The 18,279-nt window shown below is 32.9% G+C and overlaps 1 protein-coding gene across 1 annotated transcript; it reads right to left on the reverse strand.

The window, feature by feature from the left end:
* Window positions 1–9,637: 9,637 nt before the first annotated feature.
* On the reverse strand, window positions 9,638–18,048 carry LOC112053136 (odorant receptor 30a-like). Its single transcript, XM_024092442.2, has 5 exons — window positions 17,146–18,048; window positions 12,001–12,097; window positions 11,353–11,457; window positions 10,809–10,964; window positions 9,638–10,014 (listed from the first exon to the last, which is right to left on the reverse strand). The coding sequence occupies exons 1-5, from the start codon at window positions 17,937–17,939 to the stop codon at window positions 9,958–9,960; spliced, it is 1,209 nt and encodes a 402-aa protein (XP_023948210.1). The 5' UTR covers window positions 17,940–18,048; the 3' UTR covers window positions 9,638–9,957.
* Window positions 18,049–18,279: the final 231 nt, after the last annotated feature.

Genomic DNA, 18,279 nt, shown 5'->3' on the forward strand with positions numbered 1-18,279 from the left:
TTAGGTCAATCTAATAAGTAGTTATTGCTTGAAACAGTAAACTTGCATACCATTATACGATAAAAAGCAGACAATGTGACTATTTAAACACAAAAAGAATTATCCAATTTGAACCTGAACTTTTAAGTAGTTCCTATGATAAGCTTGGCGCGTTCAACCAAATAAACAAACAAATTGGTCAGTTGAGTATAGAATATGTGCCTCAATATCGTTATTACACAGTTTTAGTGGAAAACTCGTTTCTCCAAATAACGCCTGCGAATCAATTTGAGCAATCCGGTTTTTTCAAGATAACTTTTTTTCTATCTGTCCGATCTTAATGAAACAAAGCCTATGTTGCCCTGAACTTTGCTTAATCTATTTGGGAAAACCGCATCAAAATCCGTTCAGTAGAACCAGAGAATAGCGCGAACATACAGACAGAAGGACAGACAGACAGACAAGAAAATTAAAAAAAATATTTTTGTATTCTATTGCTCATATCTAATCGCCCTAACTTGATTTTAGGTAAATTTGGGCTAAGTACAGACACGCGATTTCTACTCTTTTATTATAGTATAGATCACCTTTGAGTCCTATAATAAATTATAATATATTTTAAAGTTTTTGAAGTCAAATGAACTTGTTTTTCAAACTTTTTCTATATTATGTGAAAATAGGTTATGTACTATACACTTAGTTCGATCCACACCAGTTGACATTTTCCTTTTACGTTATTGTAAGTGAATTTCGATGTTCACTTTTGTTGGTTTTATATATTGCTGTGTGTACTTTCGTATTTTTTTTTTTCAGCAGCTACAGTTCTAATTGGGAGTTTGATATTTTTTGTTCCTTTTTCAAAAACGTAAAAAATAAAATGACTACAGCAAATGTTTCGCACTTTTACTTACTTACTTAAGAGTATTACTTACTTACTTAAGAGTATTACTTACTTACTTAAGAGTATTACTTACTTACTTGCGTATTTTTCAGGAGTCTAAAAAAGAATGAGGAACCTTGAATTCGGCTACCTGCCAAAGCCACCTTACTTACCTACTTATACTAGGAACATGGTGTTGTTTAATAGAAGGACCATAATCACACTAATATTATAAAGGCGAAAGTTTGTGTGAAAGTGTGTAAGAATGTTTGTTCCTCCTTTACGCTGCGGCTACTTAAGCAATTTGGCTGACTTTTACTCTGGTTTAACACATAGGCTACTTTTCATCCTCGAAAAATCCATGGTTACCGCGGGATTTGTGAACCTATTGAGGCTCTGAAATTATCCATTACTTGCACCTTGATAAAAGTTGACTTAAAATACTTTACTTTAAATTATCTTCATTATTTTTGCATGCCATTATTTTTGTAAAAAACACCATTAATTAGTGACTGCAAAAAAAAATCCTAATTTGTATTTAACTATTTATTAAATTTTGCTTCATTTGAATTGTTTGAAAATATCTATACTAATATTATAAAGCTGAAGAGTTTGTTTGAACGCGCTAATCTTAGCAACTAGTGGTCCGATCTTTTATCGAGGAAGGCTATATTTCAACCCCCTATTCCTACGGGAACGGGAACGACGCGGCGTCAGCAAGTAATGGATAATAATGTTTGTTAATTAGTATTATGCAGAATCAGTTATTATCTGTTCTGCTATATTTTTAACTAGTGCATTTTAACATGCAAAACTTAACTTAGTGATCAAAAAGTTTTGTTGCGGTTTTTATCAAAATTACTTATCCATTAGTCTTTAGCCGTTCCGCTAGATGACTTGTAAATGAGATGTCAACAGAAACTGAAAACGTAATTTAAACTTTGGTCGGCAAAGGCGAATTCATAATAAATAAAGTCAGGAAGATTTAGCTTTGATTAAAAATATCATCAGCTTCGATAACATTTAGAACCACTTGTTAATTACTACTATTAAACTTTGTTTTGTAACTTGATTATATGACACAGCTGATGCCCCACTATTTCACCCGCGTAGTTCCCATTCCCATGAGAATACGGGGATAATAGTATATTGTTATACAAGGGGCTAAAAATAAAAAGACCCATTATGTATGTTGAGCTATGTCGGTGACTTTAGTTCTTCTGCGGAACTCCTCATTTCTGATTCGATCACGCAGAGACACTATTAACATAGCTCGTTCCATCGCCCGCTGTGTGACTCTGAGCCTTCTTATGAGGCCCATAGTTAGCGACCAAGTCTCGGAACCATAGGTCTTAAAACTATTGGTACTAGTAAATTATATCATTAAACAATAGTTGATGTTCACATTACATTTAACTAGATTTACCTACCTACTCGTACTTCAATATACCCTACTTCATATTATTTAGAACTGTACATGAATTTATTCATACATACTTTTTAAGGAATAAGACGATTTCTATCTTGTTAAGTGGCCTTGAAGTAACCGTGCCTTATAAAATTTATATTATTTCTGGCTTAATTAATTAAAAATAAACCTAATATTATAAAACTACATTTTGTAGGTAGCAGGACAATTTTATACAAAAATAAATAAAATCTCCAAAGCATTTTATGGGGAAGTCCAATTAACCCCATCGATTATCGAATTCAACTGACTCGAAACAGCTAGGCGATGGGGCAGAAAATACCCCAAACCCTTGTCAGTGTCATCCTCTACATCCAGATAATCTTCGTATTGATAAGTGTTGAAGCGGATGAAAATAAATAATAAATAGAGGTTAGGTCAATAATATTTTCCATTTCAGTAATTATTTTTATACCTTTCAATAAACTCGCAGCACCTCGTATTATTTTTTTCAGTAATGGTTAATTTAATGACCTGTATGCAAGAAAGTGTTTTTTCTGTATGTCATTATTTTATAGTCTATGAGAAGTTAGCTCATGACAATGCACTCAGTAAGATCAAAGCTATTTGGAAGAGGCACAAGTTTATTCGACTCATAACTATCGTACTGGAACGCTAAATCGCTTGGCGGTTTGTCTTTGGCCGTGGAGTGGTAACCACGATCGAAGCCTACCATCAGACAAAGTCCTACTAATATTATAAACGCGAAATGTATGGATATTTGTGATAACTCTTTTACTGAATCGATTTGGCTGAAATTTGGAATAGAAATAGATTTTACTCTGGATTAACACAAAGGCTACTTTTCATCCCGGAAAATTCCATGGTTCCCGAGGGATTTGTGAGAAACTGATTTCCACGCGGACAAAGTCGCGAGCGTTCGCTAGTATTTAATAATTCGGATATTATAGAGATAAGAAAAAGATGTTGAACGAGTATGTTTATACTAATGCAAATGCATAATAATTTCAAGCAATCTACAAATTTATGGAGGGTTTTAGCGTTGTAACGTTTTGTCCAAAAAAACAATGAATATTCCCTGAAATTTTACCCAGTCCTGTATCAGAACTCGTCTGTTTCCGTTAGCTAAAACATTTTAAATAATTCATGTCTACATTTTGCTTACGCCTCAACGAAACTTTTCGGAAAAAAATCCCTTAGCTCGGACGGAGATAAATAAATAATTAGACGCGTTGATGTACGAAGTAATGAATGTGATATTAACTAAGCATCTGAACGATAAGACGAAAGAGACTAAATTCGCCAAGTGCATATAATATTCGAACACGAAACGTCCTTACGAATGCTATTGATTTTTTTTAATTTTTTTAAAGATCCAAGGAACTTTTATTATGATTTTCTCAGTGTATTTCTATTTTAAATTTAACAAGGGCAGACTTGTTAAAGTTAAAATAGAAATACACTGAGAAAATTTCGTGATAGCCCAGTGGATATGACCTCTGCCTCCGATTCGGGAGGGTGAGGGTTCGAATCCGGTCCGGGGCATGCACCTCCAAGTTTTCAGTTGTATGCATTTTAAAATATAAAAAATTAAATATCACGTGTCTCAAACGGTGAAGGAAAAACATCGTGAGAAAACCTGCATGCCAAAGAATTTTCTTTTTTCTCTGCGTATGTGAAGTCTGCCAATCCGCATTGGGCCAGCGTGGTGGACTATTGGCCTTACCCCTTTCATTCTCAGAGGAAACTCGAGCTCAGCAGTGAACCGAATATGAGTTGATAATGATGAGAAAATTTCAAACTGGCTGGTCTGGCTGATGGGAGGCTTCGGCCGTGGCTAGTTACCACCCTACCGACAAAGACGTACCGCCAAGCGATTTAGCGTTCCGGTACGATGTCGTGTAGAAACCGACAGGAGTGTGGATTTTCATCCTCCTCCTAACAAGTTAGCCCACTTCCATCTTAGACTGCATCATCACTTACCATCAGTTGAGATTGTAGTCAAGGTAACTTGTAAAGAATTAAAAAAAAAAACTGCTATTAACTATTATAGAACAGCCTGTATCTACCTATTACTGTTAAGGAAGATTAATAGAAAAACTGACGGAGGAGGGTTATTATAACAATGCCGTAGACAATGAAGGAAAAAACGCTTTAAATGCAAGGAAAACGCAAACGCACCTAAAAACTTTAATCTAAGTAGTAAGATAAAGTGTTTAATTCGTGGATCTTATGTACTCATAGTGAGTAGGTACATTCCTCACTAAAAGAACTTGAAACTTTTAAGTGTGACTTAGTAACTTAAGTTTCAACGACGGCGCTCGTACTCTCCGTGTTTTCTTAACTCGGGAACATCAAATCAGGAGAGATTTCACAGTTAAGATTTCGTAAAATAAATTACACGGGCCAAGACTGCGTCAATGTAATGAAATTAATTGACGCGTTCCCTCGATTATTTTGAGTCCGCTCTTTGACTAACTGACGAAATGAATTAAAAACTTCTGTTCTAATTTTGAGTAAGTTGTTTGGAAAATTAATTAATTATCCTGAAATATTATTAAGGAAGAAAACGAATTTCTGTTTCCTAAAATTGTGTTTCTTTTTTATTTAGTAGGTATACCTACTTAATCGGAGTTTTTGACCCTTTTTCTTGGAATGTGAATTAGACGTTTGAGCGTAGATAAAGTTTAACTTTGAAATCTACTTAGTTATTCGATTTGTTGACCTAGAATTACATAGATTTAATTTACTTCGTTCAATGCGATAGAATATTTATTTTACAAATTCGAAATTCAAATTTGCTTTATTTCAAGTAAGTTTGTTTGTTTGTAGCGACTAGTACTGAGCTAGCAAGAAACTCAAACGTAGCTCTGTTAAAAAACCATACCTATATTATATTTACAATCAATAATTTAGAAGCTGATTTACTTCATGTATAAATATTCTAATGGCTTCCAAGTTTTTTTGATATTAAGTAATTTATCAGTTGTAAAGTACTATACGATTTTGACTCAATAAATCTTCTTAACAAAGTATTTAAATTTCTCTATAGTAGGTCTTAAGGTGTTTTGGGAACTAGTAAAGAGTAGAAGAAGAAGAAGAAGAAGAAGAAGAAGAAATATACTTTATTGTACATTAAAAACAAAAATAAACAATAACTTATAATAACACTTAGAAACTAATGTACAAATGGCGGTCTTATCGCTAAAGAGCGATCTCTTCCAGACAACCACTGTGTATGTATGTGAGTATTAGTAAGTAACCCTAAAAATAATTGTTGCTATTTCTGATATCACCAATTTATGTCCAATTTATGTCATTGAGGACGATTCTTATTAATGTACATATTACATTATTTGCATCTCAATAACAATCTTAAATATTTTAATCTCTACAGATTCTACAGAGAAAAGGGTTATCACGCGCGATAAAAATTCATAGCACGTGCGAATGACGTCGTTGTAATTGGAGCGTGGCAAAAATTACGTCAACTGTGTGAGAATTATAAATGGAATGAATGAGTTACATTTTATTGTAATAAAGTAAAATATTATACAATATTTTTTATTTTACATTATGTATAAAGAGAAATGTATTAGTAGTATACTTATACTTAGTTATCTTTGACGTAATATACGAAATGGAGATTCTATGTAACAAATGTGGGTACTGGTAGATATCATTCAATAGGTAGATGTTTTTTACTAAGTTGATATTAAAGACTAAAATAGTGAATAGGCTAGCATGACTTCTTAGTTATAAAGTATTCCTAACTATGCCACCAAAGTAATTTATAAATATATATAGTAAGGGGTTTACAAAATTTATGGCTAGGTCTTGTACAGTATATGTGGAAATAGGAAATAACTTGTGCAAAAATATAATTGCATAACCTTGGAAAAAATACTATATACCCCAGACAATTTGTAAAATGACAATTTTCGATACTGTTTTATAGTTATCTGTGTTTATAATGTGCATCTCAATGCATTCGTTCAAAAATTCTTGCATAATGTACCCAATATTTTATCAACTATTTTATTTTAACATACAGTAAAATGTTATTTTTATGTTTAATTAAATACATTTCAGCAGAAAATATTTCACTTTAATTAATTTAATTAGATTTGCTAGTAGTTATTAGTGAAATGTCAAAGAGCAAGAAATATATTGTCTTTCGGAACGCATCTTTCTAAACGTCAAATGTCATCTGTCAATGTCAATGTTCCATCATTGTCTTGCCATCGTACGTCTTACAAAAATAATTTTGTACAATTAAAATAAAGCTATTTTATATGAATTATTTTTTATAGTAGAAGTTATAAAATAATTATTTTTTATAGCTTATAAAAAATTATTATTTTATAACTGTGACTTTGAATAACTGTACATATTCTTAGCCAAGCTTCCATACAAACTTGGAACAACCCCTACAAATACAAAATATTCAATGATTCAGTTTTAATTATTTTCTATTGTTAAATATATAGAAAGAACAAAAATAAATTTGTTATTATATTTAATTGTGTTGATTGTTAATCGCAAGGTGCAGTATTCATGCATGTAACATTGAGTTATAAAAAATGTTGAACATAATTTTACCAGGCTGCCATAACATCTACGGAGGCTCGCTCAAACGATTTAATATGTATATTAATTCCACCAGCGTCATACGTTGCGGTATGAATTTTTATGATGCCTGATTATGGCCTTTACGTGGTACGATTTTTATAGGCCCCAAAGGTCATATTAAGATTGCAAGACCATTTTATACTTTATATTAACGAAAATTTGAGTAACTCGTAGTAGAATTTTATTTACGGAAATAATATTCCAAGACTCTAATATATTGTAACATAAATAATGTTGTCATACTTTATATGACAACATTATTTTTGTTACAATATATTTTAATTACTTTTCTATTTCTAAAGGCTAGAAGGTGAATACTTTAGTCTTTGGCATTAAAAGTAGATTTTGAATAGATATTAAATACTATTTATTTTTTTACAGCAATTGATAGGTACTGATCACGAAGTTCTTCTTATGTTCATAATAACTAACAAGAAATATTTATATTCAAAGATTCAAGGTCGAATTAATATTATTTCAGTAAAATTCAGGTTCATATCATAACACTTATTTATTGAATATAAATTGAGTTTTGTTGAATTTAATTTTAATAACATAGAAGTAACTACTAACTTAGTTGTAAATTGTTTGTTATTTTAGAAATTTCATATCGTACGTTCTCTGTTCCAAAATCTGTGCGTCACTTTTTTTACAAAATTGTTCCTCCATAAAATACAATTTTTATTACAAGTTAGCCCTTGACTACAATCTCACCTGATGGTAAGTGATGATGCAGTCTAAGATGGAAGCGGGCTAACTTGTTAGGAGGAGGATGAAAATCCACACTCCTTTCGGTTTCTACACGACATCATACCGGAACGGTAAATCGCTTGGTACGTCTTTGTCGGTAGGGTGGTAACTAGCCACGGCCGAAGCCTCCCACCAGCCAGACATGGACCAATTAAGAAAATTTCAATCGACCCAGCCGGGGATCGAACCCAGGACCTCCGTCTTGTAAATCCACCGCGCATACCACTGCGACACGGAGGTCGTCAAAATACAAGCTAGAGAAAAAAGAAAAAAGTGAAGGTTACAAATCAACAAGGTCAGGTTTTACGCAATATTTATAGTTAGAGAAAAGTTTATGTGAATAAGGAAATAGAAAGGCTTTCATAACTTAGTTTATCAATATGACGATATCGATATAAAAATCATAAATGCTTCGGGTTACAGTTTCGCAGAAGTCGATGGTATTTTGATAATGGATGACCCAACAAATACAATATTTATCGTAGTTTTGTACCAATAAGAAGTAAGAAAAGAACTTTCGAAACGCTCACGATATTAAGCAATAGTACGAGATTTTACTTTTATCGCCAGATTCAAGATTCAAAGATTCACATTCTTTATTTGCTGAATACACAAAAAATTATATACAATGTATTTGACCATCTCTGGCATGAAAATTAAATTAAATTTTACAATAATAATTTATTTACTGAATAAAATCATTTATCTTACAACCAAGAGAATAGATTTTTTAAACTGGTTTAGAGGTTGTTGACGTAAGGATGGAGGCAACTTGTTATATATTTTTATACACATAGCATAGGTGGAAAAATGCCGTGTTGGGCTTGTAGTTTAATATTAATCTATCCTTATTTTTCATTGGTCTTTGATTTGCGTCACCTAGTTTAGAGAACAGGTCCCTCAGTTTTATAATAAAGAGGTTATATATTAAAAGGATATATGAAGAGGATATATGTTAAAAATAATTATGTAGGCATGGAAGTGGCAAAATGCGTAAATTTACAAAGCTTTTGATGGTGTTATAGCTGGAATTTTTCTGTCTACTCCTTTAATTGAACAAATGCACAAGAGAAAGAAGAAGCTGTTAGAATTAATTAAAAAATAATAATTGTGCTATATTAGTATTCTTTTTTGTAATTATTATAATACTCAATTGCTTTTTTGGTAAATTCTTTAGCCAGTTTTGGAGCTCCGAATCATTTGTCCAGGTTCAGTTCCTGGGTCAAGCACCTATATATTTGATTCTTCTTTCTTCTAAATCTAAGATATTCTCAGCATTAAAGCAAATTTCAAAGATGCAAACATCCTCGTGCTCCGAAAAGTACATTCAATCATAGGAATCATAGGAAAGAGGAGGCCTTCACCGTGTTGAGGGTCTACAGAAACACGGTTTTCATTATTTTACTTCTTACTTCTTACTAATATTATAAAGGCGAAAGTTTGTGTGTAAGTGTGTATGTTTGTTCTTCTTTTACGCTGCGGCTACAGAATAGATTTGGCTCAAATTTGGAACGGAGAAAGATTTTACTCTGGATTAACACATAGGCTACTTTTCATCGCGAAAAAATCCATGATTACCGCGGGATTTGTGAAAAATCTGTCTGTCATTTTATAGACTCTACTACCATCTACAAACCAACTAAAAATATAAGGCGTAAAACTTACAATTGCTGTTTGTTTTCTTACTATTAAAAGAATACTATAATAACAAGAGCTTTCGCTAGATAATCATTAAAACAATAAAAGGTATTCTAACATAGCAATAGCACCGGTACAAAGCGAAATTCAAACGCTACAAAGGCAAAGTGTGAGAAAAAACATTGTCACAGAGCTACGAGTACACTTTCAGTTCAATTTTTGATGAACTACGCAGTTAGTACGCGATCAAGGTTTTTAGAACTCCATGTAAAATGATGATTGGGATGCTATAAAGATTTTATAAGCTAAACAAAATGTGAAAATGCCATGTTATTAAGTTTATTCTATATTTAAATAATATAAACATTAATGCTTCTAAACAAAAACAAATAAATAAGCCATACTAACACAGTTAACGCTAGTTCAACCCATATTTTGCAATATGCTATTGTAACAGTTAATTTTGAGTGCTAATTATGTAAATTATTTGTTATGTATATGATAATGTAGGTGATATTTATATAACGTAGGTGACTGTAATTGATTAATTGATGGAGATAACATTATATGTTTTACGGTTTCTTAAACAACTATAAAAGCGAAATTTTTAAGCACGATCTTCTAGATAAGCCTGTGCTGTTCTTGAAAACTAATTTTCTTGAGACTGGCTCAGCAAAGTGTAATAACTATAAGCTCCTTTCAGAATCTGAAACAATAAATGTTTTCTATATCACTCATTAAAGAAACTACTCGATCATCTTATGATGTTTGAGATCATAATTATGAATTTCATCATAACTTAAAAAGAAAACTAACCTCTAATGTTTCTAGTAACAAACATCTAATCTAACCTCTCAAACGTACAAACTTTATAACATTAGTGAAATTAAAGAGAACAAGATTATCCAATGTCCTTACAAACACAAACCAAAAATAAATCCCTATTTTCTTTGGTCACGCTAGGACTTGAAAACGCCATAATATGCTATTTCATTTATCTTTCGTTTTATATTACGAGCATCTTACACTTTATAAAAAGAAAAGGTGTATAAATTTGTATGAATTAGTAGAAAATTTAGAAAACTCAACGACTTTTTATAAACGTTTGTTACTCAATCACAGTACAAGGTTTTAACGATTTGTATGAAATTTTGGCCCAAAGATAGATCATAGTGTGGGCTGTTTTTATTCCGATACTAGCGGACGCCCGCGACTCCGTCCGCGTGGTATTTAGTTTTTCACAAATCCTTGAAAATGTATGAATGAAAAGTAGCCTATGTGTTAATTCAGAGTAAAACCTATTTCCATTCCAAATTTCTGATAAATCGCTTTATTAGCCGCAGCATAAAAGAGGAACAAACATACTTTATACACACAATTACACATTTTCACACTTACACACAAACTTTCGCCTTTATAATATTAGTGTGATGTGATCTCAGCAGAAGGGATGAACGCGGGAACAACTACGGGGCACAACTAGTAATTTTTTGAACTTACACTTATAAAAGTGGCCACAGTGATTTCAGAAAATGGCCCTGCACTAAATACTATAGGCTTCTTAAATTGTTCGGTCAGGATCTTGATATCTTTCTGTTCAGATAGTTCCCGAGTCCACCAGATACTCTCATACGGTCCCAAAGATAAGTCCTTACTCTGTGAAAAAATAGAAAATTATTATTTTTTTTCATATTTTTTTGTATTTCGACAAAATATTACTTATTAAGTATATTACTAGGTAAAGTTTACTATTGGTTCAATGACTAAAGTTTACTGAGTGAACTTGATATATTTCAGTACCTAACACAAACTTTTATTTTGCTATTTTTCGCGAAAAACTAACAAATCCTTGTAATCTATACTAATATTATAAATCTGTAGACTATGTTTGCTTGTTTGTTTACTTGAACGCGCTAATCTCAGGAACTACTGGTCCGATTTGAAAAATTCTTTCAGTTATAGATAGCCCATTTATCGAGGAAGGCTATAGGCTATATCTTATCGGAACGGAAACTACGCGGGCTAGTATAAAATATTTACTTACAACAAAAAACACTTCATTGCTGTGCCAACAGTACATAAAGAGTTGTGCCACGCCAAATATTAAATACTCCACAGTTATGAATCTCTGTAAAGCACTTGTCTCGAACTGAAAGGATTAAAACTCCATTTTAAGTGAAAATTAGTTACCTAGTTACACATAAAACTATCGTTTGTTTAAGATTTTGGACTTAACCGGGGTACCCACGCTCGGTTAAGATAAACGCCCGATTTACGTCCTTAAGCATATTGGCTGTGGTGAACAGGAAATTTGGACTTAACGGTGTGTAACTTATTTAACGGTTGATTATGTTTAAACGAATGTCAGTGAACTCGAACCTTAATGCTTAGTTATGCAAGACAATCGCGTGGCACAGAAGTTAGTTAGTTTATTACTCGTATGTTCCTCATCATCATCATTATCAACCCATATTCGGCTTACTGCTGAGCTCGTGTTTCTTCTCAGAATGAGAGGGGTTAGGCCAATAGTCCACCACGCTGGCCCAATGCGGATTGGCAGACTTCACACACGCAGAGAATAAAGAAAATTCTCTGGTATCCAGGCTTCCTCATGATGTTTTTCCTTCACTGTTTAAGACACGTGAAAATTGATTATGTTAGATGCATCTAACTTGTACTTTGATTAACTTACAGTAATCTGGTATGTCGTAGCACATAACATTACAGAGCACACGATAACATATAGCAGCATTATTGGCGACAGGCAGGAATCAAACATGCGGGAATATCTAAAACAACATAATTATATAATTCACGATTCGTTAACCGAGTTGAAATAGAGGTTCTTCTCAATTCATCGGAATCTTTTTCCCAGACTACTCAAAATGCTTGGAACTATTTGTTTTTTTTTTTTTGTTTGAAGGGTTAATTCCAGATGATTCCATAAGATATTTATAAGAAATAGATGCAGTGTAGGTACATAAAAATGTAGAAATAGACATTAGAAACTACAATCAATCATGTATAAGTGTAGTGATACCTTTGTTGAATATATATTTTATAGCTTGGCTTGGCTAGCCATTAGATTACTTACTTTATCAGATCATTATGTCGTCTATGACATTCACACAATGCAATCTTTGCTTCCCTATAAGTCTTATGAGATTTTTCGCTTCCAAACATAGATTTTGAGTATCGCCGTAACATTTCAATTTCTCCTTTGAAAAAAATTAATATTCCAAGTGCATTTATATCAAAAGACGTAATCCAACATCCAGCATAGAAGTAAGCCAATATTTGATATGAAACAGTAAGAGAATGCCCTAACAGGGTATGTCTATCAATCGGTAACCATGAGTTAAGTATTTGTATATCATACTTACTCCTACCACTTGTATTTGAATTATTTTCATCAATAGATAGTATAATATACTGAGTTGCAGCGATTACGAGAGTTGTTGCAATAGTGAAATAAATCATGCAAACGTATGAGTATGTAACCTTCCTGCAATATTCGGTATACTGTTTGATTATAAGTTGTGATTCCTTGTCTTGTGTCTTACGTCTCTTCAGGTCCTCGATAGAAACATAATTAATGACATTTTTCCATCGCTCTTGGTAAATAAGATACGAAGAGATTTTACTTATACTGACTGTAGCAACCATTGTGTATCTCATATTGTCCAAAATATCTTTCCAGTTAGATTTGTTGATTATTATAACAAACAAATCTATATACTCAGTGATACCAAATATGAACATTAAAATGTGAATTGTCATGTACATTCTTCTCTTCGGTTTGTTGTTTGGTAGCCATAAACCCCATAATTTGAGCCACTTAACATTGGGACCAAGTAATGGCCTTTCTGGATCTTCTAATTTATTTAAAATATTTTTCATGTTTGAACCTTCGTTTAATACGAAACCTCAGAAATGAACTAGTACAATAAGCTCTTCGATTTATAATGCTCTTAGTAGTTTATATTACTTTTGTTATGTTCTTGCACTATATTATAAAAATTAGTGATGTCCGTGACATATCGATCTTTGCATATCACACCGAGTTACGTAATATTTATTAACATAAAAATACCTTCAGAAATAGATTCATCATGTTCCATCGCCCGCTGTGTGACTCTTTTATGTGAGTTTTCCAGTGGTAACAGTTATTTGTGAGTTTCATAGACTATACTTTATCCCCGTATTCTCACGGGAACAGCAAATACGCAGCAGAAACCGCGCGGCGCGGTTATTAAATTATACAACAAGTAATAGCCGATTTTCAAACTATATTACTTGCAGATATAAATTCGGCTTTGTACATTAATATTTTACCGTTTTTATTATATTGTATACTACTGTACTGATTCTGTGTTTTTATTATATTGTATACTGTACTGTACTGTACTGTATACTGACTAAAAGATCACTGCTAAAGAGCTCCACACAGAAACGAAGACAACGAAAGCTTATGCATATAGTCTAAAAATGCTTCCCAGGTCGATAATATTTTATTGAATTTACTATCACATCACTTACAATAAATTTTGTATAATTATATTCAGCATTGAAGATATTATAATAAATCGAAGTAATGAAGAGAACGACTATAATCTTCAACTATTTCCACAGTAATTAAGCAATCTTCTTATAATTATTCACACTATCAAAATTATAGAGTACGAACATTAATGAATAAAAAGATAGGACTACTAGTATCTTTTTCTAGTATCTTTTTATTAACTCCCTTATCTAATAATACTGATCTTTCTCTCCTTTTCTCCCTCTGTCAACGATTAAAAATAAGGAATCGAACACCGTACTTCTCGGATGTGAGTCCAGCTTCCGAGAATTCACTTAAAAATGTAACTCTTAATATTTTATGAACAATATTTTTTGATTAGTTATAAAAAAGTCAGTTCGAGAAAAGTTTAATAATTAATTTTAATTTTAAAATTTAATATTCTTATTTTTTATTTTTTGTTTTTTTATTCTTTACAAAGTTAGCCCTTGACTCCAATCTCACCTGATGGTAAGTGATGATGCAATCTAAGATGGAATCGGGCTAACTTGTTAGGAGGAGGATGAAATCCACATCCCTTTCGGTTTCTACACGACGCTGTACCGGAACGCTAACTCGCTTGGCGGTACGTCTTTGCCGGTAGGGTGGTAACTACCCACGGCCGAAGCCTCCCACCAGCCAGACCTGGATAAATTAAGAAAATCACAAGCCCAGCCGGGGATCGAACCCAGGACCTCCGTCTTGTAAATCCACCGCGCAGACCACTGCGCCACGGAGGCCGTCAAAAAACTCGTAAAATAAAACCAAGCCATAATACGTCATAAACCAGAACGTTATAAAACGGATTTGATATTACGTGAAAAATAAAAACGCGGTAATTTTTATAATGCGCAATAAATGTGTAGACTTGGGCGACATCAAAGTAAAAGTATAAGAAAGTAAAAGATTAAACATTGGATAATCTCCTGATTTTAACGGAATAAGTCATTTTCGGATGTAACTAAGCCCTATTTGACAGAAGGATTTCCAGGCATTATCTGCAAAGCTGAAAACGTAGCGGACAAAAGTGTACGATCAATGAAAACGTGTTTTTGTTACCTCCCATTGTTTACACGGATTATCTGTTCTTTTTTCTCAATCTCAATACCTATCTACTCTTAAATGGCTTCGAGTTTGAGTATAAATAATATAGGATAAGTCTTTATAAGGGCCCCTGCTTCAATGGAAATAACGATTACAGCTTCGGTATATTGCCTGTAAAGCCCTTTCCTTTGATTTGACATTATTTAGTAATGGTTGACGGAACTGGCATTTGGTGTTCAGTGAAAAACTATCACATGACTGGACGGATTACGTACGTACATCCACAGATAAATCAATAATAATTATACAGATGGAGCGTACGGAACACGACGGCGTCGTATCCGCTCCAAATTCGAATTCAAAAAGTAATACATTCTCGAGTCATTACGACGCGAACCAGAAATTTTCTATATTATTCAAGTAGTATTTTTTATAGGTAATTATCGATTATTATATTAATTTACGTAATTAAATTGTAGTGTTAAATTTTAAAATACAAATTATCAAAAAATTTTGTATATGCGGTTGTCAAAAAGATGCGTGACGTTTGTTTTTTCGACTTTACTTATTACCGTAATATCCACAAGTCATAACTTGACATTTCAAAAGCACTTGTAAAGTAAGTCTACTTGAAATAAATTAACTTTGACTTTACTGAATATTTGTTCAAGTTACTTATTTAACTAGCAATTGTTTTTTTCTGCTCAAAAGTTTCATTGTTAGATACGTGTCGCATGATGTCAGATAAACTAGCAGTAAAGTTTTTTTTATTTTGCAATATTTATAAATTTTTATCGACTGTTCATTTTGTGCTTATTAAGAATAATTAAAATTAAATATCATCAATACATTTAAACGAAATGAAAGTGTCCTATAGCTCACGATACTAAAACATAATCAAGCTTTTTTTAAATTTTGACTGTTTGTCTGTCTTTCTGTTTGTCCGGACTAATCTCTGGAATTGCTAAACCGATTTAAATGGGGCTATCACTGGTAGATAGGAGGTTGTGAAGCAACATAATATAGGCTTTTCATCCCAAAAAGAAAATATATATTATGGGTACCGCGGGATTTGTGAAAAACAGAATTTGACGCGTACAAAGTCGCGGGCATCCGCTAGTTTAAGATAGAAGTCAACTTCGACCTATATTTGACGATATTTGTAAAAGGACTTTTCAGAACCGTTTCAGTAATAAAATTCCTTTGACGAACTTTGTAAGTGCAGATGTGAGTGAAAGTTCAACTGTTTATTTTGGCTATTTATTTAAATCAGCAAAGAGCTACGTACATAATTATTGAAGGAAACTTCCTTTACTTGGAATTGCGCAAAACGAAATTTAAGTAGTTCCTCAAGTTGATATGACTTTAATTACGAGTCTGCTATTATATTTCTGTTTTTAGATTATTATGAATAAGTACTTTAAACTGCGCGTGATTCTGTCTCGTAACGAGGACGTACATTGTACTAGTACCTGGCACATTTTCACAATAATAAGTAATGACCGGACAGCGCAGCGGCGTGAATACTTGCCTCTATGGGATAGCGACCGCGGGTTCAAACCTCACTTCTGTTATAACACATTTGTACTTTTTTAAATTATTCCTATCGATTTAAGAGCTGTAGACATTTTGATGTGATATTAAAGTAGCTAATTTAATACGCGTATATCAAAAGGCAATTCAATTTGTTTCGGCCATATTGGTGTGGTGCTGTGGAGCGACAGTCGTCTGTGAAACGTACGGTTGCTTCCGTGCGGTTCACAGTACTGACATTTTGTAGTGCAATAAATAATTAGCACGTTACTTTTAGTTTTGGTTGAGTAATTGCAGAACAATTCAGTGATTTGAAATTCACTAGTTTTGGTGTGTTTTGTCATCATGCTTTGTTCTATTGTCGGTAGCCTACTGCAACGCCTTCTCGGCACGAGGTATCCTCCAAACGGATCCCTGAGGGTCTGCTCTAATGAGCTAACACTATTAGGCCTGGCAGGGTGCCTGTGAACATTAACAACAACCCCACAAAACTCTCCTGGCGTCCAACCATAGTTTTAAGTAGTCAAGTAGTTAGTTTTAGTAAAGTAGTTAGCAGTAGTATTATTGAAGTAATTGTATCTGTTTAGTTGTAGTTGTAAAATAAACTCATTGTAAATTGGACTAGCTTCTGTTATTTATTAAATTACCCCATAACAAGATATAAAAACAAAATATAAAATTGAGTTTGAGTTTACTTACTTGACCAAATTCAAATGCCTCTTGTGACAAATTTCCAATCTCAATCTAGCTTCTTCGCGAGTAACAACGGAATTTTCTGTGCCAAAAATGTTACTGCAATCCATCCTTAGGCTCTGTAATTCTCCTCTAAAGAAAACCATTATAACAATTGCGTTAGTATCGAATGACGTAATCCATCCGCCTCCGTAGATAGCAGCGTAGCTTTGGTATAACGAAGCCATCATATAGCCTGCGATCGTACTCTTGTTGAAAGGTACCCAAGAACTGACAACTTCAGTATAACCTCCGGTGCCATTTCTGACGCTCTCCCTATATATTTCAGATGATATATATTTATAAAAAGGTTGACATATCACAAAAACAACTGTCATATACATGAGAAGCCAATAGTAATATGTTATTTTTCTACTGTATTTAGTATAATTTTCAATAATTGCTCTCTTGTCGCTATTCAAGATCTGCCTTTGCGTTTTGTCTGCTTCGTTGACGTAATCGATAATGCTTTTCCAATTGTTCTGCCAAATTAGGAAACTGATAACTTTTCCAACACTGACCGTTGCTAGCAAAGTTATCTTCACGTTCGTCAAAAGTAAATTCATGTCTTTTTTGACGAACCAGATTTCAGCGTACTCTGTAGCAGTGAAAATTATTACAGACAAATGAAATGCGATATACATCCACTTTTTCGATGAAATCTCTGGCAATATCAAACCCCAGAACTTTAAAGCTTTTATATTTGGACCCAGCAAAGGGAAGTTTGGGTCTTCGAGTTTGTTTGAAATGTATTTTAACATCTTGAGAACGTTTTCAAAGATGTAGCAAGAACGCTAATGAACATTTTCGTTTTATTTGTATGTTTACATGAAACATTCGTGAGAACTAACATTGGTGATGATAATTAGGTCTGGTACTGTTACGCTTGTTTTCGTATTTTTAATTACTCTATTAACAGTAGTGATGTGCAGCTATTCATAACGCAAATTACATAACATAGTAAAAATATTACAGTTTACCTGAAAATTATATTTCAACTACATAAAATCGAATTTTGAAAACAATAAACAATGTTACATGCAAAACAAACTTACTTATAACTAAATTAAACATCTATAGAATTTTGGAGCTTTTCATGTC

This window comes from Bicyclus anynana, chromosome 2, assembly GCF_947172395.1.
Source record: "Bicyclus anynana chromosome 2, ilBicAnyn1.1, whole genome shotgun sequence".
In the NCBI taxonomy this organism is placed as follows: domain Eukaryota; kingdom Metazoa; phylum Arthropoda; class Insecta; order Lepidoptera; family Nymphalidae; genus Bicyclus; species Bicyclus anynana.